Source organism: Euwallacea fornicatus, chromosome 21, assembly GCF_040115645.1.
Source record: "Euwallacea fornicatus isolate EFF26 chromosome 21, ASM4011564v1, whole genome shotgun sequence".
NCBI classification, from domain to species: domain Eukaryota; kingdom Metazoa; phylum Arthropoda; class Insecta; order Coleoptera; family Curculionidae; genus Euwallacea; species Euwallacea fornicatus.
The window spans coordinates 753,412-777,316 of NC_089561.1; the positions used below are offsets into that span (position 1 = coordinate 753,412).

General features: G+C 37.5%; 7 protein-coding genes across 7 annotated transcripts; 3 read left to right on the forward strand and 4 right to left on the reverse strand.

Annotated features, from left to right (window-relative positions):
* Positions 1 to 37: 37 nt before the first annotated feature.
* On the reverse strand, positions 38 to 6,647 carry LOC136345937 (structural maintenance of chromosomes protein 3-like). Its single transcript, XM_066294656.1, has 19 exons — positions 6,490 to 6,647; positions 5,387 to 5,469; positions 5,160 to 5,274; positions 4,951 to 5,087; positions 4,733 to 4,891; positions 4,383 to 4,676; positions 4,089 to 4,323; positions 3,809 to 4,034; positions 3,525 to 3,755; positions 3,169 to 3,320; positions 2,812 to 3,065; positions 2,610 to 2,760; positions 2,313 to 2,555; positions 1,922 to 2,256; positions 1,728 to 1,862; positions 1,452 to 1,667; positions 1,248 to 1,384; positions 986 to 1,194; positions 38 to 931 (listed from the first exon to the last, which is right to left on the reverse strand). The coding sequence occupies exons 2-19, from the start codon at positions 5,399 to 5,401 to the stop codon at positions 561 to 563; spliced, it is 3,615 nt and encodes a 1,204-aa protein (XP_066150753.1). The 5' UTR covers positions 5,402 to 5,469; positions 6,490 to 6,647; the 3' UTR covers positions 38 to 560.
* Positions 6,648 to 7,402: 755 nt separating this feature from the next.
* Positions 7,403 to 9,726, reverse strand: LOC136345959 (solute carrier family 35 member F2-like). The gene is made up of 7 exons (XM_066294708.1): positions 9,561 to 9,726; positions 9,207 to 9,510; positions 8,917 to 9,070; positions 8,706 to 8,862; positions 8,373 to 8,577; positions 8,173 to 8,321; positions 7,403 to 8,120 (listed from the first exon to the last, which is right to left on the reverse strand). Exons 1-7 carry the CDS (start codon positions 9,632 to 9,634, stop codon positions 7,934 to 7,936), a joined length of 1,230 nt encoding a protein of 409 aa, XP_066150805.1. The 5' UTR covers positions 9,635 to 9,726; the 3' UTR covers positions 7,403 to 7,933.
* Positions 9,716 to 11,202, forward strand: LOC136345963 (uncharacterized). The gene is made up of 2 exons (XM_066294712.1): positions 9,716 to 10,793; positions 10,851 to 11,202. The coding sequence occupies exons 1-2, from the start codon at positions 10,220 to 10,222 to the stop codon at positions 10,988 to 10,990; spliced, it is 714 nt and encodes a 237-aa protein (XP_066150809.1). The 5' UTR covers positions 9,716 to 10,219; the 3' UTR covers positions 10,991 to 11,202.
* A 56-nt stretch (positions 11,203 to 11,258) lies between these two features.
* RpL10Ab (ribosomal protein L10Ab) lies at positions 11,259 to 12,748 on the reverse strand. The gene is made up of 4 exons (XM_066294711.1): positions 12,627 to 12,748; positions 12,334 to 12,489; positions 11,698 to 12,019; positions 11,259 to 11,475 (listed from the first exon to the last, which is right to left on the reverse strand). The coding sequence occupies exons 1-4, from the start codon at positions 12,629 to 12,631 to the stop codon at positions 11,305 to 11,307; spliced, it is 654 nt and encodes a 217-aa protein (XP_066150808.1). The 5' UTR covers positions 12,632 to 12,748; the 3' UTR covers positions 11,259 to 11,304.
* Positions 12,749 to 13,025: 277 nt separating this feature from the next.
* On the forward strand, positions 13,026 to 15,169 carry cathD (cathepsin D). Its single transcript, XM_066294709.1, has 8 exons — positions 13,026 to 13,269; positions 13,368 to 13,494; positions 13,614 to 13,737; positions 13,858 to 13,976; positions 14,028 to 14,227; positions 14,339 to 14,520; positions 14,579 to 14,760; positions 14,814 to 15,169. The coding sequence occupies exons 1-8, from the start codon at positions 13,205 to 13,207 to the stop codon at positions 14,976 to 14,978; spliced, it is 1,164 nt and encodes a 387-aa protein (XP_066150806.1). The 5' UTR covers positions 13,026 to 13,204; the 3' UTR covers positions 14,979 to 15,169.
* A 205-nt stretch (positions 15,170 to 15,374) lies between these two features.
* On the reverse strand, positions 15,375 to 22,910 carry LOC136345692 (PHD and RING finger domain-containing protein 1). Its single transcript, XM_066294223.1, has 9 exons — positions 22,490 to 22,910; positions 22,061 to 22,345; positions 21,879 to 22,001; positions 21,720 to 21,820; positions 21,508 to 21,665; positions 21,252 to 21,453; positions 16,157 to 20,705; positions 15,904 to 16,032; positions 15,375 to 15,848 (listed from the first exon to the last, which is right to left on the reverse strand). The coding sequence occupies exons 1-9, from the start codon at positions 22,703 to 22,705 to the stop codon at positions 15,720 to 15,722; spliced, it is 5,892 nt and encodes a 1,963-aa protein (XP_066150320.1). The 5' UTR covers positions 22,706 to 22,910; the 3' UTR covers positions 15,375 to 15,719.
* A 147-nt stretch (positions 22,911 to 23,057) lies between these two features.
* Positions 23,058 to 23,905, forward strand: RpS13 (ribosomal protein S13). The gene is made up of 3 exons (XM_066294713.1): positions 23,058 to 23,192; positions 23,370 to 23,497; positions 23,561 to 23,905. The coding sequence occupies exons 1-3, from the start codon at positions 23,170 to 23,172 to the stop codon at positions 23,863 to 23,865; spliced, it is 456 nt and encodes a 151-aa protein (XP_066150810.1). The 5' UTR covers positions 23,058 to 23,169; the 3' UTR covers positions 23,866 to 23,905.

The window sequence follows — 23,905 nt, forward strand, 5'->3', positions numbered from 1 at the left end:
AAAGAAAGACAAAACTTTGGCGATCCTACTATAGTCTAGAATCCTCTTACCTTATTCCTCTATGACGGTTTTATGTTATTTATCTCTGTCTAATGAAAAAAATTGAGGAAAGTAAGGTGACGTTTATTTTCATCGTGGCAACGATACGATAGGAAATCGCCTTTACAATGAAAGAGAGAAACAGAACACGACAATATATCGGAAAAACAGAGATGGGAGATCGAGATGAGTCTGTGATATGTTTATCCAGAACAGTGATATTCGGGGAGCATTGAAAATTCAAGATTAGATATCAGAGAGATTGGCATGTGCTTTCGTTAACTTGACACAGAAGCAAACTTTCCTTTAAGAAATGAAAGAAAGTTATTACTGGATTTTTCCATCACCCTCTGGTACTTGAATTTGCTTTCAAAATACTTTATTGTCATTGCGACGTAAAAAAACATAACTGTCTTCTACATAAAATGTGACTCAACTGCGCTTAATACAGGTGCCAAAACTTAACATTAACATTACTCTTTGAACTCTTACCAAAAGCTATATCTGAAAACGATAACTCTTTAAAAGGAACTATTACTTTCTCTTAACAAATTTGTTGCGGCCTCTTTGTTAACTATCTTTATACGGCTTACATTATTCAAATTCTGAATCCCATAGCACATATCCGCAAGTCCCACCAACTCTTGTTGGAACGTGGTGGTTATAAACTGACATTTATTGGCCTGTTCATGGATCAACTCGGCCACGATTTTCCTGTGCTGGCCGTCCAGAGCCTGATCGATCTCATCGAACAAGTAAAACGGGGCAGGATCACATTTTTGAATAGCGAAAATTAGGGCTAGAGCTATCAACGTTTTTTGGCCACCCGAAAGCGGGTTTAGTTCACTCAACTGCTCGTTTGTGACGGCGTCTGTGAGGCGAATACTGGCTCCTGATAAATTCTTAGTCATGTATACAAATAAGTCAATGTATAATAAATACGCACCTACAATTACACGTTCATTTATAGCAAAAGGAATCTCATCGGTACTTTCTTCATTATCTGCAGAGATGAACACCAACCGTGCGTTTAACGAGGGGTTAAATTTTTTAAAGGTTTCCGCAAAATAGCGAGTTATTTGCTTGAATGTGAAGCTAATAGCGTTCGTTTTGTGCTCCTCGAGGACGTCAAAGAGGTCTTGAGCTGCATCTCGTCTGGAAATGCACAATTTTGTTTCAGACGATAAATTGAGAAGAAAAATACCTACTCTTTCTCCAGTAGTATTAATGCCTTATCAACTCGTTCCTTCTTATTAGAAATACTAATAAACTCATCGATTGCCTTCTTGTTGACGTGGCTGTAATTCTTTAGATGCTTATGGGCGTTTTCTAGTTCCTTGCGAAGCTAGAAAATGAGCATAAAATGAAAAAATAATGTCTTTTGGAAGAACAATAGGAACAAAAACACTCACGTCCTTCAAACACATTTTCTCATATCGTTTACATATTTCCTCAGATGGCATAACGCCGATGTGCTGTATTTCATTTTTCACGTCTCGCACTTTGGCTTCCAAACGAAGTTGCTCTGCAATCAAATTATTTAAATGTTTGGACTTTTCATCTACCTTATGTTGACATTCTTCTCCCATTGCTGTCCAGGACTCCAATTCCCTCTGCTTCGGTTCCAACTAGAATAAAAAATGCCATTTACTTCGATTGAATCATAAATCAATAATTATCATAATTACTTTCTCATTCAACGCCATAATTTTTTTTTCAACAGAAACTAGCTCTATATTAAGATCGTCGATCCTGTGATTAATTTCATCAAGTTCGCTTTTACAATTTTTCAACTTCGCCCGTTTATCTTCCATTACAGTTACCTGTGAACATAAATGAACAAAAATTAGTATTTAATCCACATGTATCGGCCTAAATGTACTTGTGAAGCGTTTATCAGCTCGTCCCGCTTCTTCATCAAGTTGTTTTTCAGGAAATTCTCCAATCTATCTTTTTGCGCCTCCACATTTATCTTCCGGTTAAAAGCTTTGTTGGTCGCTATTTCTAGTTTATGCTTCTTTTCTTCCAGTAAAGTTAGCTTTTCATGGTCCTCAGTTGACAAGGACGAGAACATTTCTTCTTGGAGTTCAGATTCCAAACTTTGTTGCCTCCTTTGAAGCGCGATTAAGTTGGACTTGCATTCAGACAATGAATATTCTTTACGTGCCAACATTTTTTCGAAATTGAACACCGTTTCTTGAGTCGATTTTAACAGATCTACAAGAAAACACAAATCCAATAAAAAGGCGAAAAACCCGAAAATATATTTTTGCCTTTGAGCTTGTTATACGCCTCACTAGCTTTCTGTTTATCGGCGATTATAGTATCCATCAAAACTGCAGCCTGATTATTAGACGATTCAACATCTTTTAGTTTAATCGTTAACGATTTCAACTCATTTTCAGCACTTTCTATTTGTCTCAAAATCTCTTTACAATATTTTTGCATTTCAATACAAGACTTTGAGGGGTCGTAATAACCACCAGTTAGTGAACCGCTAGAACTCACTCGATCACCTTAGAGAAAATGAATTATTGAATGATAAAATTAAAAATATTTACATTTAATACCTTCTAATGTAACGCAATTCAAACCAGTTTTTGCTGCAAGCTGAATGGCCGTGTCAAAGTTCTCACACAGTAAAGACTTTCCAAATAAAAATCGTATGGCTTTATCATACGTGAAGTTGTAATGTAAAACCGAAATCAGGGGTTTTGCTTTCTAAAACCCCAATTTAAAAATTTGCCAGTCATACAAGCAAAACTTCCTTACCGGATGATTAGGATACTCTTGCGTATAAACCACCAGCTTATTTAAAGGCATAAAATTTACCTCACCGGGCAATTTTTGTTTATTCATCTCTCTGAGTATCGATGTTGCAATTGTATGGTCTTTCACGATGTGATAGAACAACTTGCTAAATGCCGTCAATTCCACGGCAGTATTGACAGCTTTATCGCATTCGAAACTGTCGATCACTAGGCCGTAATATCCGTTAATGATTTCCTTTTCAGGACCTGAGCAAGCTAAGGAGCAAAAGGCATAAATGTCGCAAATTTTAAAACCCAACTAAGCATTAGAAGCAACTATAAAAATAAGCAAAAGCAGTTAATAATTGTATTGGCTAACAGGAGAAGGTGTCCAGCACTTTTCTGACACTATTCGTGCCGTTTAAAATGTTTCTCCCCACCATAGATCGCAATTTTTGATCGGCATTGTTCAGATCTTGTTGTAGAGAGGATATTCTCATTTCTGTGATAGCTTGTTTATGCCAGAGATCCCTGAAAAATAACTATTTAGTTTAATTTATATAGACTATTTCCCCAATATACGGCTTAAATTTTAAAAGACATTCTTTCATCCAAAATCAGACGATTCTATTTACATGAAAATGTTGAGAGGAAAGTTTTCGACTCACAAAATATCGTCTTAAATTTGTACCATATGTTTAGGAAATACTTTGTATATCGAACTATAGAATGTACCGTTTCTTTGTTTGATATTGATCGATGTCTTTTTTGGCCTGATTGAACCGTTTGTTGTAATCATCGATGTTAGTTTTCAACTGCTCCTGTTTCCCCGAGTTTTCTGCAATTACCTCTCTGAGTTCTCCAATCTGCCGGATATAATCCTGTATTTCCACTTCAAACTCGTCTTTGCGAGTATGTTTCTCCTTTATTTGTTGAATTAGGGAGCTCAACTCGGAATTGATCCAACTGAATCGAGAAAAATAATATATATTTGCCAATAGGATAAAAATTTCACAAACCTATTACGCAATTCCTTAGTCTTAAAACGACCACACCTGCCTTTCTTCGCATAAAAATCGTCGATTTGTTGCTTGATAAGAGTTAATTCTTTGGATAGATGCTCTTCTTGAATTTTATGCTCTTCGTACTTCGATTTGATATCATTCAATTCGGATTCTTTTTCCTTCATAGTTTCATTAATATCAGCCAGTTTTAATTCATTTTCACTTTTGCGTTCTTTATCAGCTGCAAATTAAATATTATATCAACAAAATCTTTTACCGTCTAAATATACTCAACCGATAAGCTCCTTATTTAAGCTCTTAATTGAATAGTGCACTATAGATTGTTGTTTAAATAATAAATCTGTAAGGTTATTATTGCGAAGAATGTCTCGCTCTTCTTTCAACAAAATCAAATCCATTTTCATCCTATTAATAACTTTAAAATGGGCTTTTCTGTTCTCTTGTGCTATGTTTAAGTCAGAGACAACCGTCTTCATTTGCTCACAACATTCCTTCCTTTCTTTCTCAAGCTAAAAATTCATAAAGCCTTTTTGAGATCCACTTAATAAATTAATAAAAAAATACTAGCTTTAATAAGCTTCCGCGTAAATTCATTTAGCTCCACTTGATGAATTATGTAATCGACAGCTCTCTTGATTTTGTCGAACTGTTCGTACTGCTTGAGCTCCACTTTTTCATTTTCTAGACTTGCCAACTTTTCTTCAACCACAACCAAATGCTTGCGACATTCCTCCAATTCGTTTGCAATATCTTTTAATTTCGATAAAATTTCAACTTTGCGATCTTCGTATAACTGAACACCGGCCACATGTTTTAATAACCACAGTCGTTGCTCATTCGAGGCAGTTGCCAGTTGAGAAATCTAAATACAACTTATTTTGAATAAAGAAATCAATTCAGGAGTTTAAGTATATGTACCGTCCCTTGTTTTATAATGTTATACGGATTGTGCGAGGATAATCCTCCCGATTCCAGGAGGTGTATAAATTCCCTTCTTAGAGCAGATTTTTTGTTTAAAAAGTATTTGCTTTTTCCGTCTCGAATTATACGTTTTAAGGAAATTTCCTTCTCATCCACCTAAAAAAACGCATTTGCCAGATGGTGTTTTCATGAGGACCTTATTTAGCACTTCTTACTGGAATTGTGCCATCAGAATTATCAAGAATAATTTCGACGGAGATATCCGGGGTATTAGGGCCGGACACATGGCGACATAGGCTAATTACCTCAGGTTTTAAATAAGCATATTCCTCACTTATCACAAACTGAATGGCTAATGAAAATTAATTCCAAATTGGATGTCTTCAATAAGAAAATGTTTGCATTTTTTTACAGCAGAACTTACCATTGAAAATATTACTTTTCCCTGACCCGTTTCTTCCTACGATAACGTTGTGCCCTGGAGCGAAAGGGCCTACTACAGTTTTATCTGCGTAGCTTTTGAAGTTCTGGATAATAAGCTTCAAAGAAGAAGAAAAACGTACTTTTTTAATTCCGTGTAATTGATTTGTAATAAAACATTACTAAGATGAAAGGCTCAAGTTTATTTGTTGATCGTTTAGTTATTCTTACTTGTTTAATATACATTTCTTCCCGGTTCCTTATAGGGATGATAAGGACTTCGTAGGAAAGTTTATATCCAAATGGCCACCGTACTACATTCGGAAAACAAAAAACAATGGTTAAAAATCTTGTAATTTTTGAGAATATCTTGGAAAAATGGTAGAATTATCCTACAAAAATTGTATCTGCGCCATAAAATGGCCGCTTGAAATAAAAAGCTGCCATTGGTCAGCTTAAATTAGACATAAGAATGCCGGTTTTCCATTGGTTTGTGCCTATTATTTCATTTCAGATACCTGCGACAATCGAAAATATGGTGTCTTCAATTCAGGGAGATCGACGAAATAATAGAATTATAGATAAGCACGTAAATCTGATTGGTCTAGAGTCAAGAACAAATTAATCTATATCCATATAGTACATAACCTATATGTTTCGCTCATTTTCTTAAAATATTAAGGGACTTTTAACACAAACACGCATAAAATACAAATCATAAATTGATCAGCGTTGGTTTGAACATTTTAAATCAGATGCTTGATTCTTAAAAGTATTCAGTATAAGTGATAAATTAAAAAAAAATGGCAGGCTGGCGCCTCACCGGGACTAGAGGCTAATCCACGGACAACTGTGAAGGCGTGCCGTTGGTTTTCTGGATTGTTCTAAGGCCCGGTGATGTTAATTTGAAATTCAAACGGTAAGTACCTCGATTTAATACTTTGATTATAATAAGTGCACGTTGGTTGCGAAACTATTTCTACGATTACAACGATTTTTGAGAAATATAAGGGATCTACTGTTTAGAACTTCAAAATTTGCAACAACGGTCGCCAAAATGGCCGCTGAATTGTTGGTCTTAAATTAAAAAAAATTTCTTGGTCTCTAATTTTGTCTGGTTGTTGCAAATACTATTATAAAGTTGTAAGAAATATAACTTATTTCTTTGTTTTTGCGGTGATAATCCATAGAAAATTAAAATCTTCGAATATCTTTCGATATGATTTTTGACCTTGACCTTGAACCTAACCATCGTAAAAAATATTGTGAATCAAATCAGGAGGGTAGATTTTATATGGAAACGAATGATCTCGAGAATGATTTCGGTTACTTACCAGAAAGATAAGAAAATTGAAATTACAGCTAAAACCAGTTAAAACACAAATCAAGTTTCTACACCCTTTACGAAACTAAACGTACTAAACTAAAAAAAAAGAGAGCAAACAAACTCGAAGCGGGAAATGCATTCGGCCAATCAGAAGCCATCGATACATGGCGACCCCCCTCCCCCTCCGTAGTTGACCGAATTTCTTTAAAATAAAAATAATTTTGTCAATTTATTAGCCTAAATATCAATTTTTCCCATTTCAAAACTAGAAAAGTGCGCCTAAGCTGCCATTCCTCCTGCGATGATAAGGTTTTGAGATTCGAATCAAGCACCAAAGCTTAAAAATGAACCAAATTGGTCAATTCTTTTTTATGTACTTTAAGAGAAATTCACCCTTATTGAAAGCACCAGCCATGCCACAAGATTGTTGCTTTGGCATGGATTTGCCGGTCGTCTCCCTATCTTTCCTTCGCTTGCGTTTAATTCATTTTGTTGACCTTGTGTGTGGTTCAGTTTCCTGCTTAATTGATTGTATGTGATTTTCTTCGCAATAAAAAATAAGTGTACTGAGTTGAGAACCCATGTTCCTATTTATATGAGACCATGGCGAGATTCCTCCACTCCCAGGAACCCCATTAGGTTCATCACCTTTTCCAACGAAACAAAATGACTGACACGCTCAAACGCCTCGAAAATATCACAGAATGTCGTCTGCGCAAAATTGCTATTATTCACGCTTAAGTTAAGACGCTCAAACAATTCTGGTCTTCGATGACGAAATCCCAACGTGGTCTTTGATCATATTACCCTAAATAAAAATTCTATCATTTTATTCTCCTTTCTTATTATTGGCTTATAGGCAAAATTGCTATACTTAAGTGGGTAATTTCCAAAGAGTTTTTACATGCACAAAAATAATATTTAACATTATATGCAATAACCGGTCTTTATTACAGTATTATAAAATATGGTTGGTAATAAAAGTCGTGTTATCATCGCATCTATCGAAAATACAAAACGTAGAAAAGGTGTTCGTTGTTGTAAGATTACACAGAATGGATTCTACCTATTGAATTTTAAGAACTCTTATAAGAATTATAGATTAAAGTAGATAAGTATACGAACAACGTTGTCAGCGAATAACACTAATACAAAGTATATATTCGGGAGTATATTATGGTAGTATACATTTACATAAATGTAAAGCGAAGTGTCTGGAGGAATTTAAAGTATACAGACGACGTTTTCTAACGATTTTATCCCTACCAATTATTTCAAAAATTTGAGCAAATATTTCCGTCTTAATATGCCTAATAACGTCAATGTATCATAGATACTTCATGGTAAATCAACAACATTCAACACCGACCTCCATAATGTTAGGAATTCTTTGGAGTAAATAATAAACATAGTCAAAAAAATAAGAATACTCGTTAAATAGATTACAATAACTACGCTCTTGTAGTTTGATGATTCAGTATATCGTGACTACCGTAAAACGAAGTAAAAGTGGTATTGGTGCTGTGACTGAGTGGAAAAGTATCATTGCTGTTCATTGTCCCGAATGTCGACAGTATTTCGTTCATTGGTTCGGGACTGTCCACTATAATGTGTTCTCGCAATTGACATTCAGTGTGCCTGAAAACGCTCAAGTTGATCATCCCCAATAAAAATCGTTAAACAATCTCACCTAATATTAAGCTGTGGTGCTGAAGTCTGACTTCTGTCCGTAGTAAAAGTCAGACCATTTCTCATAGGCCTTGTTGACGTTTTCTTTATTGCGTAAATATAAACTCCAGTCATCGAGAGGGTATAAGACAAGAAGTATAAGGCATGAAACTAAAAGTGCATCCGTATAAGACGGTTACTTCTTGAACGATGTTCCGTTACCTTATAATTAAATAACAGGATTCCTACAATAAGGGTATAAAAATTCCCAGACAACAAAGACAAATGTAAAGCAGTTGTGCCCATGTTAAGTAAAAACACGCTGGAAAAAGTGCAAAACATGAATTGGCAAGCTGAAAACGAGGACAGAAGTGCACTAGAGTTTTTCCATGTGGCGGAAATTAGAGTTTGTCTCTCTAATAGAAGCCTGGAAATGTTATTGATAAATAATGTATAAGTAAATGCCTTATAGGGTTAATGATTGTTATTAAGCTTAAATTGTGGTCTTTCATCCTACTGCCCTACAACCACAGCCCATGGAAGCTTATTACTTACATTTGTAGCCCACTAACTATACTCCCAAAAAGCCCTAGGAGCCCCAAATACTCAACTATATCAGTATTTTTTACTGACAATTCTTGAAGAACTGTAACTATTGCAAATAAAACTGCTCCTCCGAGACACAACATATCCCCAACCAGTTGGTTCTTACCTACAAATCAATCAATCCTAGGAACTGTGTACGCTCATCAAGTCTCTACAATACCATCAATTTTAGTATCTTCAATGTTTGCCCAAACCAAACACCCTACACCAATAAGACAAACTGATACTGCCAAAATGTGCACCATTCGATATCTTACTCCAAGTACCAAACAACTTAGAGCTAAGGCTACTGGGATGGCTACACATCCTAATAACTATTAAAAAATAACTATCTGAAGGCAAAATAATGAATTATTTAAAGTTTCTATGAAAATTAGACTGGATTTAAAGGCAATAGCATATTAAGAATTTGGCCCTTAATGTAACATACATAGTTCTTCCTATTCTTACCTGTATGCTAGTAAGGGTAGTAAACTGATGTGCAGTACTCATTAAAGTATTTGCCTCTACATCGATAATACACAGAAGCAAATATCTCCATCCTCGAGCTTTAATAATTGAAATCAACCCTCTGTCTCCTCGTCTAAATGCTAACCAACTGGTGTAAATGGCACAAAGAAACATGTAGTGCGGAAATGACTGTCCTGTAGGTAGTACCTCGCTTGATCCCGAATTCAAGTAATGCGCCAAAGTGTTTATTGCACATAAGATAACGGAGAGAAACTGACCTAGGATTATATTTTGCCATACCCTCCTAGGAATAAGGGGTTAACTGCAAATAAAATTAAAGTGTAATGTAGTTACCATTTTCCTAGTTCAGATAGATTATTTCCTATTTTATCACAAAGCCCAATTGTGGGAGTATTATTGTCCGCCATAATTTGAAATTCATTAATATTTTTGTTTACGTTCGATTTCCACCCCTATGATATAAGGGCGGGGCACACCCCTTTGTGCAGGTCAAAGGGACGATCTGCTAAGAGTGCAAATTCAAATTAGCCCGCGCAAGCGTTGTGTGACGTTGCTAGTGTGCTATTGCCACTTTTTAAAGTCGGTGTACGTTCTCTCTTTCTCTGAAACCATGAGAAAGACAGTACAAAAACATTTGGCAACAATGTAAGTCCGCAAATATATCAAGGTCTGGTACAATTAGTTTTTTTATACTTTGTATGCTTTAACCTTGTGACAACACTATAGCAATCCCTTAGTGAATCACGTGATATCAATGTGCGTAGTGTGAAAATAATTTTCTTCACTCAATTTGACATTGACAATTATTATTACCAATTTTGCCATGTTTTGATTGTGAATTCTAGAATTTAGAACAGTTTGAAAAAATCATCCAAATTTGATGTAGATCGAAGTCTTAGGAACAAGACTGAACTTTTAGTAAAGAATCGGTGTGACTGACAAAGCCACTTCCTTGTAGATGTCCATTAATCGCCCACTTTTCGCAGCCATAAATGGAATTCAACAATATAAATCAACCTTCTCAGCAGCCCTCAATTTTTCGTTTCGAGTTCTACCCCAATGATAGTACCTACTCTTGGTGCACCAACATGCAGGAACCAAAATTAACACAAAACGCCAATTTCCAAGCACCGATAATGGTACCAAACTTTTTTCAATCAATACCTACAACTCAGCCCCCTTCTACTGAACCAACCTCTTCGATATTCCAATTTGGAATGTGCGGTTTAAGGCAAATGCCCGTTCAGACCACCAGTCTTGGATATCCAGATCAAAGAATGAGGTTTCACCTGGGAAAACGAAAGTGTGATTCACCACCACTGCAGCCCTGCAAACAACATATTACAGAGGAGAAAATGGCTGAATACATGTCCAAACTGCACATAAACTCAGAAACTAGTACATCTCTGGAACCAGAGTTGTTGAAAAATAAAAGATTATATATGTGTGAGGAGATGAGAAAGTTACAGGCTGATTCTTTATTACCAGCATCTTTATTGAAGGAAATTAGAAAGCCATGTACTGCTTTAGTGTTGTGGCAGCCTCCTCCAAGGTTGTCTGTTGCAGGTGAGATTTTTGTTAATGACTTTTGGAAGAAATAATATAAGGTGACACATTTTCTAGGATGTAGTACTTTCAATAATAATAATAATAATGAGGATAATGAAGAGGAGTCAGTAAGGGATAAGAGAGAAATTCCTTCCTTAGCTTCGGATTTAGATATGGATAATGAATTTGGTGGAAGTATGGATTTGGATTCGTAATCATTATAATTTAGCTTATTTGTAATTAAAGACTGAAACTAGCCACAAAAGATGTACATTAGGAATTTGAATTCTCAACCAGTTTCTAAATTGTTCATTATGTAATGTTTCTTCATGTAACATAAGTTTTATAGAATGCATAGTTTTTGAGCTTTAATATTTGGTACTTTAAAGTATTTGTTTTCCTATGGAATAAAACGTTTGAACATGAATTTAGTTTGTCAAATAACTTATCCCCTTAGGTGAAGAACAAATAAAACAAACTGGGCAGTTTTCTATTTATATTATTTAATTATACATAAAATTATGTATATTTAATACAGTCGTTGGGGTGGTCCCATAGTTGACTTGACATGAAGTGACCTCACATTTTGCCAATGTTTCTTCAACAGGGATACCAAAAAGTTGATAGACAAGTGGACATTTTGAACTAGCTCATCTGGAGTCATGTCCACATGTCCAACTGCAACTGACAAACATAGCACCTAAAAAAAGAGATTGCTCTTATTTTTCATTACTTATAAATATAAAACTTTTATATGTAATTAATGTTTGCAATACTAAAGCCACAGTTACATCAAAAATTATAAAAGTGGTAGTTATAATTGCAGTTAGTTTTGCATCATGCTTCCATACAAAATCAACTGTAGTACTTGATCTTGTTGGCTTGATGATGCACCTCAAGATTCACATATTTTCCTACTCACCTTCTTCATCTGGAATTTGATGGTGGCTTTAACTTCATCAATCTTCTGTGTCATAGACTCCTGATGAGATAGAAGACCTGGGAATTTTCCAGCTTTATTCAAACCAGGCCCCAAGAGACGGGGAATTTGTTTGATTAATGCATCAGAAGCCAAAAAAGCATCATATTTTTTAGCTAGTTTCTTCACAAGTTTCTTGTTTTTGTTTAGCTTTTTTAGGGCTTCAACATCCATGAAGGGAACATTGTTTGCCTTGGCTTCATCGCAATGCTGTTGGTCTCCAAGGATGCATACTTGCATTTTTGGGCGAGGAATGTGCTTCAATCTAAGATTCAAAAGTTACTGTAGTAACAAATCATCATGTTAGTGAGTTTTTTTTAAGAAAAAAAATCGAGTTATTGCTATCAACAGATGTTGATCCTATATGCTTCTCTAAAAACTCACCACCAATAAGGCTCAACAAAATTACTTGAAAGGTCGATACACTTAGATAAATCTGAGTAGTATCTGCCCAGTTATTTTAAGACCCTGGGTACAGGTCCGCCAATATTGGCTTCCTGATTCATAAAACAATTTAAAGCTCAAATAGACTTTTTTTCATTTTAACAACTTTTAATTGTTCAGAATCAGGTAACATACTTGACGGTGCCGCTAAAACGCTTATCCTTCTGAGGATCATAGTTCTTCAAACCAATCTGGATCTCCACCGTCTCCAGAAAGTTGCGTTTCTTTTCTTTGGACTTATTGATGACCGCATTCACGCACTCGTATAGAGTGTCTCTGGATACTTTGGACCTGAATTCGGGATAAAACAGTAAAAAATATTGGTCAAGATTTTTTGGATAAGAGACACAGTTAATTAAACTTGTTGTTTTTGATTATTTCAATATTTGATTGTTAAAATAATGGGAGATGAATATGAAAATACTTACGACATCTTCTTTTGTGCAGCAGAAAGACTGATACTTGGCCAGCGAGAGAGACAGTTAAAAGAAATTTTAACACACTGGAGAAAAAGAGACAGATAAAGTGTCAAAACTGTCTCTGTCTTTTCTGTCATCTATTTTATATCAAATCGTCAGATAAGCCGCTGTATGCAAGTCTGCAATGACCGTTTATTTATATACATATATAGTATATTAATATAAAGATAGAATGTAAAAAAAGGCATTTTTAATTTTATAAAAAAGAAAAGATTAGCCTGGGAGGTTAGGTTGTAACAGCGTTCATGTTTGAAAAATTGTATGCAAAAAGAGTAAAAATGGCTTCCCTGAGGTGTCTTCGTGACGTAACAGGAAAGTATTCCTCCCATGACAGTTCCATTTATTATTAAATTTTGTCAGTCATTGTTGAAGAACCGGTGTTAAAGGTTGTCTTGGTTATTTTTGTCTTAAAATTGTAATAAATTCATTATCGGATAATTGGATGTTTTATTCGTTATTATTTTATTGAATTCCCAGCCTATAAGCTATATTAAACGAGCCTAGAACGAAAAAGGTGTTTCATCACAATGGTCCCTTTGCGGTTTGTGCTAGTGATTTGTCTGAGTGTGGCAGTTAATTGTGATTTAATAAGGTAAAAAGCGTGAAATTTACTGATTCTACATGTTCAATTCTAATAATTATGGGATAGACAATTTGCAATATCTAGCTCTACAAAAATCAATTTTATAGGGTTCCCTTGATAAAAGGGACTTCTCCAAAAAATACCCTCCGAGAAGTAGGCACCCATTTGCAACAAGTGAGACTAAGATACATTGGATCTGGCCCTATTCCTGAACCACTTTCAAATTACTTGGACGTAAGTAGTGTGGAAAATACTTAGGTTTTCTTATATGCATTTCCAAAAGTGATGGTGCAAAGTGTACTAGAAAAAATTAGACTAACAAAGCAGTATATTTCAAAGAGAATTGTTTTCAGGCACAATATTATGGTCCAATTTCCATTGGCTCTCCTCCACAAAAATTCAATGTTGTTTTTGATACTGGCTCCTCTAATCTTTGGGTGCCTTCCAAGCAATGTCACTTTACAAACATTGCCTGCAGTAAGTAATTATTAATTTATGGTTCATAGACTTGATTAGCTTTCACATCAAGGCTAGTAAACAAGTCTGAACTTTACTAATAAAAGGTCATTGTATTAATAAAATATTTTTTTTATGCAGTGCTTCATAACAAATATGACTCCACTAAATCATCCACATACAAGAAAAATGGAACTGACTTTTCTATTACTTATGGCTCTGGAAGCCTCTCAGGTTTCCTCTCCACAGACACAGTTGGTGTAAGTTAAATCCTGTCAAAGAGGATTTTTATTATAAAAAAAAATTTTTAGCTTGGTTCAGTAAATGTGAAAGGTCAAACTTTTGCTGAAGCCCTGAATGAGCCAGGTTTGGCCTTTGTAGCTGCTAAATTCGATGGAATTCTTGGTTTGGCCTATCCCAGAATCTCAGTTGATGGAGTTGTGCCTGTATTCAATAATATAGTCAATCAAGGCTTAATTACACAGCCAGTGTTTAGTTTTTACCTGAACAGGTAAGGTGTATTGTTGAAATAAAGAAAAGTTGTTTTATGGTTTTTCCTCAGTTGTGAACTATATAATTTGTATTGTAATTGTAGTAGTTCTGGTCAATGTAATTCTTTTAGAAATCCTGATGGTAAAGTAGGAGGAGAACTGATCCTTGGGGGATCCGACCCAAATTACTACACTGGGAATTTCACCTATTTGCCAGTGGATCGCCAAGCCTATTGGCAATTTAAAATGGACACAGTTGAGGTTAATGGAAAAGCTTTTTGTAAAGGGGGATGTGAGGCTATTGCCGATTCTGGTACGCAGATTATTGCCAAAGCGATTTATTTACGTTTTATGCGAATGAAATATTCCAGGTACTAGCTTGATCGCAGGGCCTATAGAAGAGATGAAAGCCATCAATGAAGCCATAGGGGCCACTCCCATTATCGGAGGAGAAAGCGTAGTGGATTGCAATCTGATTCCCAACCTACCGTCTATCGATTTTATTCTTGGAGGCAAGAATTTCACTTTGGAAGGCATGGACTACGTGTTAAGGGTAAGATCATGCGTCGATTCCTTAAAGGTTTTATGTCATTTCATTGCAACTAGGTGAACCAAATGGGCAAAACCCTCTGCCTGAGCGGATTCATGGGAATCGACATCCCTCCGCCAAACGGACCTCTATGGATCTTGGGGGATGTTTTTATTGGGAAATTCTACGCAGAGTTCGACGCCGGAAATAACAAAGTTGGATTCGCGATTACTAAAACTTAAAGTTGTGATTTCAGTTTTATAGGAATTTAAGCAGTAGATAGTTGATTTTAATAAATTTTCATATAAACATGTTTAGCTACAAGAATCCTCTCTATTTGTGATATTTATTATTTAATAAACTAGCTAAATGCACTAGATTCGTTTACTGAACGTATGTACATCCTTTACCGAAAATAAAACATTGAAGATTTTATTATCGTTTCATTGAGTTTTGAAAATATGCATCTAATGCATATTTTCAAATGCATTAGAAAATGCAGTGTTCCACTGTGTCATCGACTCCAAAGGTACTGTAATCCGGCTTCGTATTTTTGATGTGACCAAGATTTCATGGTTTTTGGAGAACCAATTTCGTACTTGTTTTTGATTGGGGGTAAGGTTAGAAAAAAAACAGCCTTGTGCCATATACACAATCACTTAAACTGTATTTCCATATATGTTCTAGAAACCTTTTATAAGATTTACAAAGAAATTAATTCACATTGTGAATGTAACATAATTGATTTACGTTATTTAAATTAAAGATGCTCATCATCAATTTGAATTAGAGTAAAATACTTCTAAGGACACCGCCTTTACACGCCAATGTAAAATCCCCATTGACTTTTTGGCGATCGTGCATTCAATATTTTTTATAACACAAAATATATACAAAATAATCATAATTTTTTAAAGTTCTCTTGCGGCTTAAACCTTATTGGAAATTTGGAAATTATGAGCCAGACCTATAGGCGTTTTAACCTAAACCACTTTCTGGGGCAATGAGCTAGACGAGGTTACTTTTTTGCTATGCTTTATCTTCTTCACGTAGGCTTCAATGAGGGTCCGGATTTTGATCGGGTTGATTTCGCCAGTTTTATTGTGGCATATCTGTGAAAACGGCACAAAATCATTTTCTCTTAATGTCTCCATGACGATGTGTTACCTTGGGAACGGCTCGTCGCATGATATCTTTGTACTCTTCCTTGGTGATCTTCTTTTTATTGTAAAAAGGCTTCAGTACCAATTTCACTTCTTCTACCACGCGTTCTTGTCTATTCAACTTCTTAAGGAACTAGAAACAGAACATGTTTTGAATGTTTCACAAAAGTTTTACTCAATTTTTGTGTTCTAATGCTTAAAAAGAGCAGAATAACACACCCAACTTACTATAACGTAAAAGGTACTTTCGTACTGACCTTGTCTTTTACCTGCATTTCCACCGCAGAATTGGGCATATCTTCTAAAATTTTCAAATTATCCTCGTCCACTTTCACTCCTACATGCTTGGTCTTGGTACTGGATCCCTCCTTCTTACCTCCCCCTTTTTTGGACGTCTTCTTACTAAAACTCGGCGACCCGAAGAGGGTATCAAAAGCCGATGAGGCCTTCTTTCCACTACCAGCACCTTTCTTCGAGCTTTTGGACTTGGTCACACTCGCCGGTTCGCTGGGTGGTTCAAACAAATCATCATAATCGCTTGATCCAGGCGAATATGGTGAGTCAAAGTCCAAGTTTACCTCGTCTAAGCTGTTTCCATTTTGCTGCTTCTTTTTGCCCGATTTCGACTGCATTGGCTTGACGGGTAAAGACTTGATGGCGGCTTTCGTAGGGGGTATTTTTACTGGGTTGGGCTTGACCGGAGAAATCATGGCGGAGCTTAAAATATTTACCCTGGATATGGTGACAGTGGTCGATACTGGAACCACTGAAGCCAAAGTGCTTTGTACAGGACTAAAGGGAACGGTTTGAGCTACGGGTTTGCTAATGAGAGTTTGTTGGCCCGATGGTTGCGTCGCCATATCCGGTGATTTCGACTCGGATATCTCTTGGATGCTGCTTTGTGAGTCTGCGGGTTGAATATCTGGCATGGGCGGAGTGAGGGATTTAATGATATCGGGAGTTTGCCCTCCTTTCTCTGGATCTAGGGTTGATTGATTGTTCTGTTGCTCACCACCATCCCCTCCTCGAGGCTCTGGTGTTGGTGATTTTGTAGGCTCAAAGGGATCATAAGCGTCCGGGGAGCTAGGGGGTGATGTCGGGGGTTCTTCCGACGGAGTATTGGGCCCTTTGTGTTGATTCAGATCATCCTGGGTCTCCTCCTCCACGACTTCCAAAGGATCATGTAGAGGGTTGTTTATTGCACGTATCTGCTGCGGTTTTGGAAGCAACGAGAATTTCACGCTAGGCTCAGGGGGCGTCTTAGGCCCCATGGAGTAATTGGGAGTTTCCTCAGGACTGGCCACTTGTTGAGAAGAATCACATGCATTACTCTCTGCATGTCTAGTATCTGTCTCGTTATTGTCGCTGTCGCTTAGAACTATGACGTCTTTAGGTGAAGAGACGATTTCCTGAAAAGGAGACCTCTCCAAGTCTATAATGGCCACAGGCTTAACTCCGCTTAGATCTTTTTTGTTTTTATTCCTGCGCTCTTTACTCTTTTTCTGTTGTTCGCTCGCCGATGCCTCTTTCCTCTTTCTGCTCTCTCTGGTGCTAACATCGCGGCTTTCGTTCTCATTGTTAAAGCTCACGCTCACAAGTATGTTATCGCCAGAAGCGAAAACCTCCTTGGAAGGAGGGGGAGTGCGTTCCCTCTCTCTGCGTCTCCTTCTCGTGGGAGAATCGTCCTTTCTTCTTTTATCTTTACTGCGTTTTTCCTTCTTTTTCTTAGCCGTCTCATTATTCACGATTACAGTAAGATTTTGATTTCTCAACACGTCCTCACTCCTGGGAGGAGTCCAAGAAGGTGAAGCGTGGTGCACAGGAGGAGTGATGGACCGCGACAAAGAGGGAGTCCATTCTCTGCGACTGCGCCTGGGAGACACAGACCGAGATTGATGCCTCTTAGTGCGACTGACACTTCGTCTTCTTTTCTTGCCCTTTTCTTTGGATTTCTTCCTGCGGTTGCTGCGGCTCGCGGATCGCCTTCTTTTCTTGGTCCTGGGTCTAGATCTTGATCTAGACCTGCGTTTCCTTTTACTCGCTTTATCTCTAGATTTTGAACGTTGTTCTAATACGACGCTTTGTCCCCTTGGGGGTGTCCTTCCCCTCGAAACCGACCTCTTGCGGGGCGTTGGGGAAGGTGCTCTTATTGGGGAGGGAGTGCACTTTGCGGGAGGTTTTTCTGCTAACGGAGGAGTGTATGAGCGACTTCTCGATTTCGTGGCCGATTTGCGTAAATCTCGCCCAAATTGGTCCTTGACCGGATGTCGGGGTTTTTCTGCTATAATAGCACGTACATTGTAGCGCTCTAATTCTTTGCGCTTTTCCCGCTTTTTCTTACTCTCTTCTTTCTTGCCAGATGTTTCAGGAGTTTTAGAACGTGAACGCAATGACTCTTTGGTCTTGTCTTTATCTCTATAATTGCGCTCTTTGTTGCTTTTGGTTAGTTTCTTAAAACTCGCCTCTTTGATGACGTTCTCCTTATTAGCCCCCGCTTCGACAGTAGCTTCTTTCTCTGGCTTCTTTTTCTTCTTCCCATCTTTCTCCCCCTTTTTCTCCTTTTCATCGTCCTTGTCTTTTTTAGTGGTCTTCTTCTCAGGAGTGGTGCTCTCGGGCGACGGAACTTGCTCGACTTTTTCTTTGTTTTTATCGACAATCTCACCTTCCTCAAAGTCTTCCGGTCTGGTAAATTCAATTTCTGACTCTTTTGCGTTGATTTCTAAGGCATCCCCATCAGAGGCTGTTTTTAGTTCGTTATGGGATTCGTCGAAGTCATTTCGGTCATCGTCAGAGATCAACTCAGTGTCCAGACCTTCGAAGACTTCCTTTGGCTTTTCGTCTAGGACTGGCGTGTAGCTGCGCTCTTCTTCACTTTCAATATCTTCAGTCATATCTTTGATATCAGAAATGCCGTAAGTCTGAGTCTTTTTGACGACACTTTCATCTTCCGAGTCACTATATAAACCTCCGAGATTCCAGGAGGTATGTTTCTTATTGAGTCTCGGATCCGAACCAGTTTTCTCTACTGTAACACTGTGATTGATTGGTGGTAGAGATGAGGATTCATCAGTTATCGGATCGTCGGGTTCTGGCGGTAGAGAAATGTCAGTGGTTAAAGCCACGGATTTACTTTGCCTGGAGTAAATGCTAAAATTTGGACATCCATCATTAGAATCCTCATCATCATCTTGAGCTTTCTCGGCAGGAGTTACTATTAATTCGGCCTGAGATTCTAATAAGTCTTCTCGAGGTTCCGCTACTTCATTTTCAACGCTCTCTCCCAGAGATTCAGTATCAGTATTATTCTCACTGCTCAAACCTTCATGAGCCGAATTAATATTCATCTGGAACTCCTTTAATCCGGAAGCAAATTCCTTCTGCAACTCATCAAAACCAGATTTGAGCTCCTCCACTTGATCATACTCGGGAATTACTTCAGGTTGAGCTTCTTCTACTAAGTGACCATCGCCGGGACTATTTGTAGGATCTCCCGGGCTATATTGAGACATATCCGGACTATCTGTAGGTTGCCCTGGGCTATAGGTGGGTTGATCCAACCCTACGGTCGAAGAAACCGGATCATCCATCCCTCTATCTGTGTCAATAACCATGCCTGATTCTGAATCATTATCCTCATCAGTGTTTGAAGTCTGCACTGCAGGTGGAGGGGTGGGGGGTCTGTAATCCTCCTCTACTCTACTGGTGGAGACATTTTCGATGTCCCCATAAACATCCACTTCAGCCTCAGGAGTATTATTTTCGGACTTTACATCATTTTCTTCTTCGTGCAGCAGCTCAGCTTCACACAACGTCCTCTGAGTGTAATCTTGTGGTATATCATTCTGAAATTGCTGCTCTCTATAGTTGCTACCACTTTGGCCAAAGAAATTGCTGCCTTGCCTTTGTGGATAATTGTTCTGGTTGCTGTTATTTTGCTGCCAATTATTGCGATTATTCGACCAATTGTTTCTGTTATTTTGGCGATAGCCCGAATTATAATTGCGTCCGTGCCATGGGGTTTCCTTTACTGAATAGGAATTAAAATCAGGCTTCGAAGGATTGTTATTATTCAATAGTTTCTTGTCCTCAATGATGATCTTTCCTGAAGAGTCAACTACTGAAATCACCGAATTCTTGGAAAGCAGCTTCTCTTGGGAATTCATTATGCTGTCCAATATATCAGTGGAACTAGAGACCGTGGGGATATTGACTACTGCAGTTTTTCTTCTTGATATTCTACGTAAAACATCTGTAGAATTCACAGGCCTTCTTGCTAAAAGAGTGTGCACACCTCCCATCTCATTTTCATTGGATATTCCTTCGTCTTCGGACTGAGAGAAATAATCCAATCGATTCATAGTTCCATGTATATCTAAACTTGGAATTCCCACTTGAAACCGTCTCTGGCCTAAGTTGGTAGCGCCGGAAATTGTAATATCAGGAAGAGACTGTACTGAATGCTGTGAAGTGCAAATTCCCAACTGTGAAGCTAAACGTCTCTTCACACTTTTCTCAGTTTTAGTACGTTTTTGCCTTTTCCTAGTCTTCCGTGCCCTGGACTTCTTCACAGGCACGGCCTCTCCCAACTCGTTCAGCACCCAAACTGTTTTGTAACGGGGTTTAGAAACTCGTTTTTTAGACTTTCTCCGTAGTTTTTTAGTCGTACTCGACACCCTCGCGGAGCTGACACGACCGTTAGATGTGGATGGAACGTTTTCATCCCGAGGTTGAAGTTGGCGCCGCTGGTTTCTGTTGTTCTCTACGCGACGCCTAACCAGTTCCGATTGTCTGGTCCTGGGTACCAATCTGTCAATAGGAAAAAGCAGTTATTCACGCCACCTATTAGGTAAGAGTGCCTCACCTGTCACCGCCCAATTAAGGAAATAATGTTATATTTATGTCTAGATTGTATCTTTTTTTTTGCTGTAAGATGCGGTGTTCTAACCGAAAAAAAAGAAAGAAAGAAAACTCGCTCAGTCCGGCAATATCAATAATTCATTCACAGTTTATAAACAATGTTTTTCAGAAGTCCGAGAATAAAGTTAAGCTAGTTTTGCATTGATAGAGGGGATGAAACAATGCAAATTAACATATTACTTGAAATTTAGGCGAATGCGTAAATTATCGCGCAGTAAAGTTCATTGAGATTTGAATTTAAAATTTCTTGTCATTTTACCGAATAATTATCCGCAAGGTTTATTCTGTGATTCAAATAAACAAAAAAAAAGCCAAATTGTCAAAAAAATCGAGTTTTTTTACAGGTAAAATTATAACACACATTTACCATACTTAAATTTGGAAAGCTCGTGTAACAAGCTGTATTGAAATATATATAAAGAACGACTACATCACCTCCTTGACGTGCGTCTAGCGTGAAGAAGTTCGAAAGGGATGCCTTCAAGCAACTCATCAGCGTCGTCCATTAAAGCAGCCACTTCATCGAAATCTATGGTGTGATTAACCTCAGGACCACAAAGATTACAATACCAAACACCTTCGGGAACTTCGTCTAAAGGAGGATTGAGGCAGTAGAGGTGGAATCCCAGATCGCACCCTAATAAAACAATGGGAGTATAACGAAAAATATCCTAAGAAATTATATAGTTACCATCGCAAAGTAAAAGTCGATCCTCATCGTCGCTAGAGCCGCAAATTTCACAAAAAGTGGGGTCTTCAATAATGATTGGATCCTCTTGTCTTTCTGGCCTTTGTATTGGCATTTCCCTTAGAACTTTGCCATTGAGGCACTTCCGTACCGTTATTGAACTGAAGAGTACATAGTTTTAGTCAATTCTGTCACACAAAACCTTCAATACTTACTTATATTCTTTTCTATCAACAGGACAAGTGTTCATGTTTTTGGACCACTCCTCGATGCATTCCAGACAGAATTTATGTTCACAGTTCTCAGGTATGCCCACCTAAAATGGTAAAATATTGTGCTATAATATCAGGACCTTCTTGTTTCACCAATCTTACCTCTTGTAACCGAAAGGATATAAGACAAATGGGGCACTTCTCTGAATTTCCTTCACTAGAATCTGAATCAATGTTCTTTTCCTCTGTTAATACTGAGGTGTTGGGCTCTGTTGGATCACACTGCTATTTATAATAAAAACAAAACAATTCAAAAAGAAATCCACAATTCAATTAAATCATACCCCCTTTCCAGCCTCTTTTAAATGATGATCATAACGGCAGTGTGGCTCAGAGTCTGACCCATCATCACCTATCATCCACTGATCACTTTCATCCTCCTGTTCAGAAAGCAGCAATGGAACGCTATTTCCTAGTCTGCGTGGGACAATCACATCAGATACACTAGAGTCAGACTCATCAGAATCGTCAGACTGGCTGAGATTGAGGTGAGCATGAAATATTCTTCTTCTTGGAATTATTGGACTGGAATCATTGTCACTTGAAAAGTCCGAATCCGAGTCTACTTTCTGTAAGAGGAAAATGTTAATATTAAATGTTGTGTACGAAGTTATTAAATTTATCAATCAGACTTAAGAAATAATTAGAAGCAACATCCAAATAAAATATTTGCTCTACAAAATATCAATAAACACATACAAAAATATACATACTCCAATTTTTTTCCTTTTGACAACCACATCTGACTCTTCACTGCTCTCTGACTCTGTGGAATCCCTGAAAACATTTACTTTTCTTCGTCTTCCATTAGAAGATGAAGATCCAAAGGGGCTCCCGCTGCTCGTGCTTGAACTACTAGCGGAACTGTCCACTTTTCCAGGTTTCCTCTTGCGTTTCCGACCCACCATGTCATTTTCATCACCACTCATTTTTAGCCGTAACTAGTTGTTTGATGGTTGTATTTTACACTGCACAGTCCATTGAAATAACGCTTTTTTAAAATGTCTTGGGATTTTAGTTGAGTATTGGGTATTAATTGGCAACTTTTCAGGATAATTTCGAAGAAAATTAAAAGGAAGCCATCATTATTATATTTTTATTTCACATTTTCATCACTGACGTTTCTTGTTCCTTTTGTCAGCGACAGTCTTGCGTAGTAGCCAAAAATTCTCTTGTCCTTTCAAAGTGATTGAGTGTATTCTTATCTTCTTTTATGTAAAGTAAATAAACAAGGATAAAGATATATAACTTAGAATCTTTATCAATAGAGGGTGGCACTTCTGCACAGAATTTCAACGTTCATCTGTCACACTTGTTCGGCCATTCCCTTCTTTAAATTCTTTCGCTTGTCCCTGCTGTTTGAGAACAGGATTTACTAAAAAAACCTGAAAAAATGGGCCGTATGCACGCACCTGGGTACGTACAAAAACTTATAATACAATTCTAATGCCCCCTACAACGTCCCTCTTAGTAATTTCTTAACTTTTACTTCATTATAAACCTCATTACAAAACAACATTGAGCAGTGTTGAGGTTAGATGCCCGCGTGGTCATCAACATTTTAAAGTATTTTTATATTATTTATCTTTACAGCAAGGGCATTGCCCAATCAGCCCTTCCCTACAGACGCAGCGTCCCCACATGGCTTAAAGTAACCCCTGAAGAGGTCAAAGACCATATCATGAAGTTAGGGAAAAAGGGACTTACCCCCTCTCAAATTGGTGAGTCCCTAAACGACTGTCAACATTAACTCAAGGGCCAACACGACATTATCACATTTACAGGAGTAATCCTCAGAGATTCGTATGGAGTAGCCCAAGTGCGTTTTGTTTCTGGAAACAAAATTCTTCGGCTCATGAAGGCCATGGGTCTTGTTCCGGATCTACCTGAAGACTTGTATTACCTGATTAAGAAGGCTGTAGCGATCCGCAAGCATTTGGAGAGAAATAGGAAAGACAAGGATAGCAAGTTCAGGCTTATTTTGGTTGAATCACGTATCCACCGTTTGGCAAGATATTACAAGACCAAAAGTGTGTTGGCTCCAAATTGGAAATATGAATCAAGCACTGCATCTGCTTTGGTGGCATAAGTTAAGTTACAGTTTTTAAAAATACAGAAATAAAACAGAA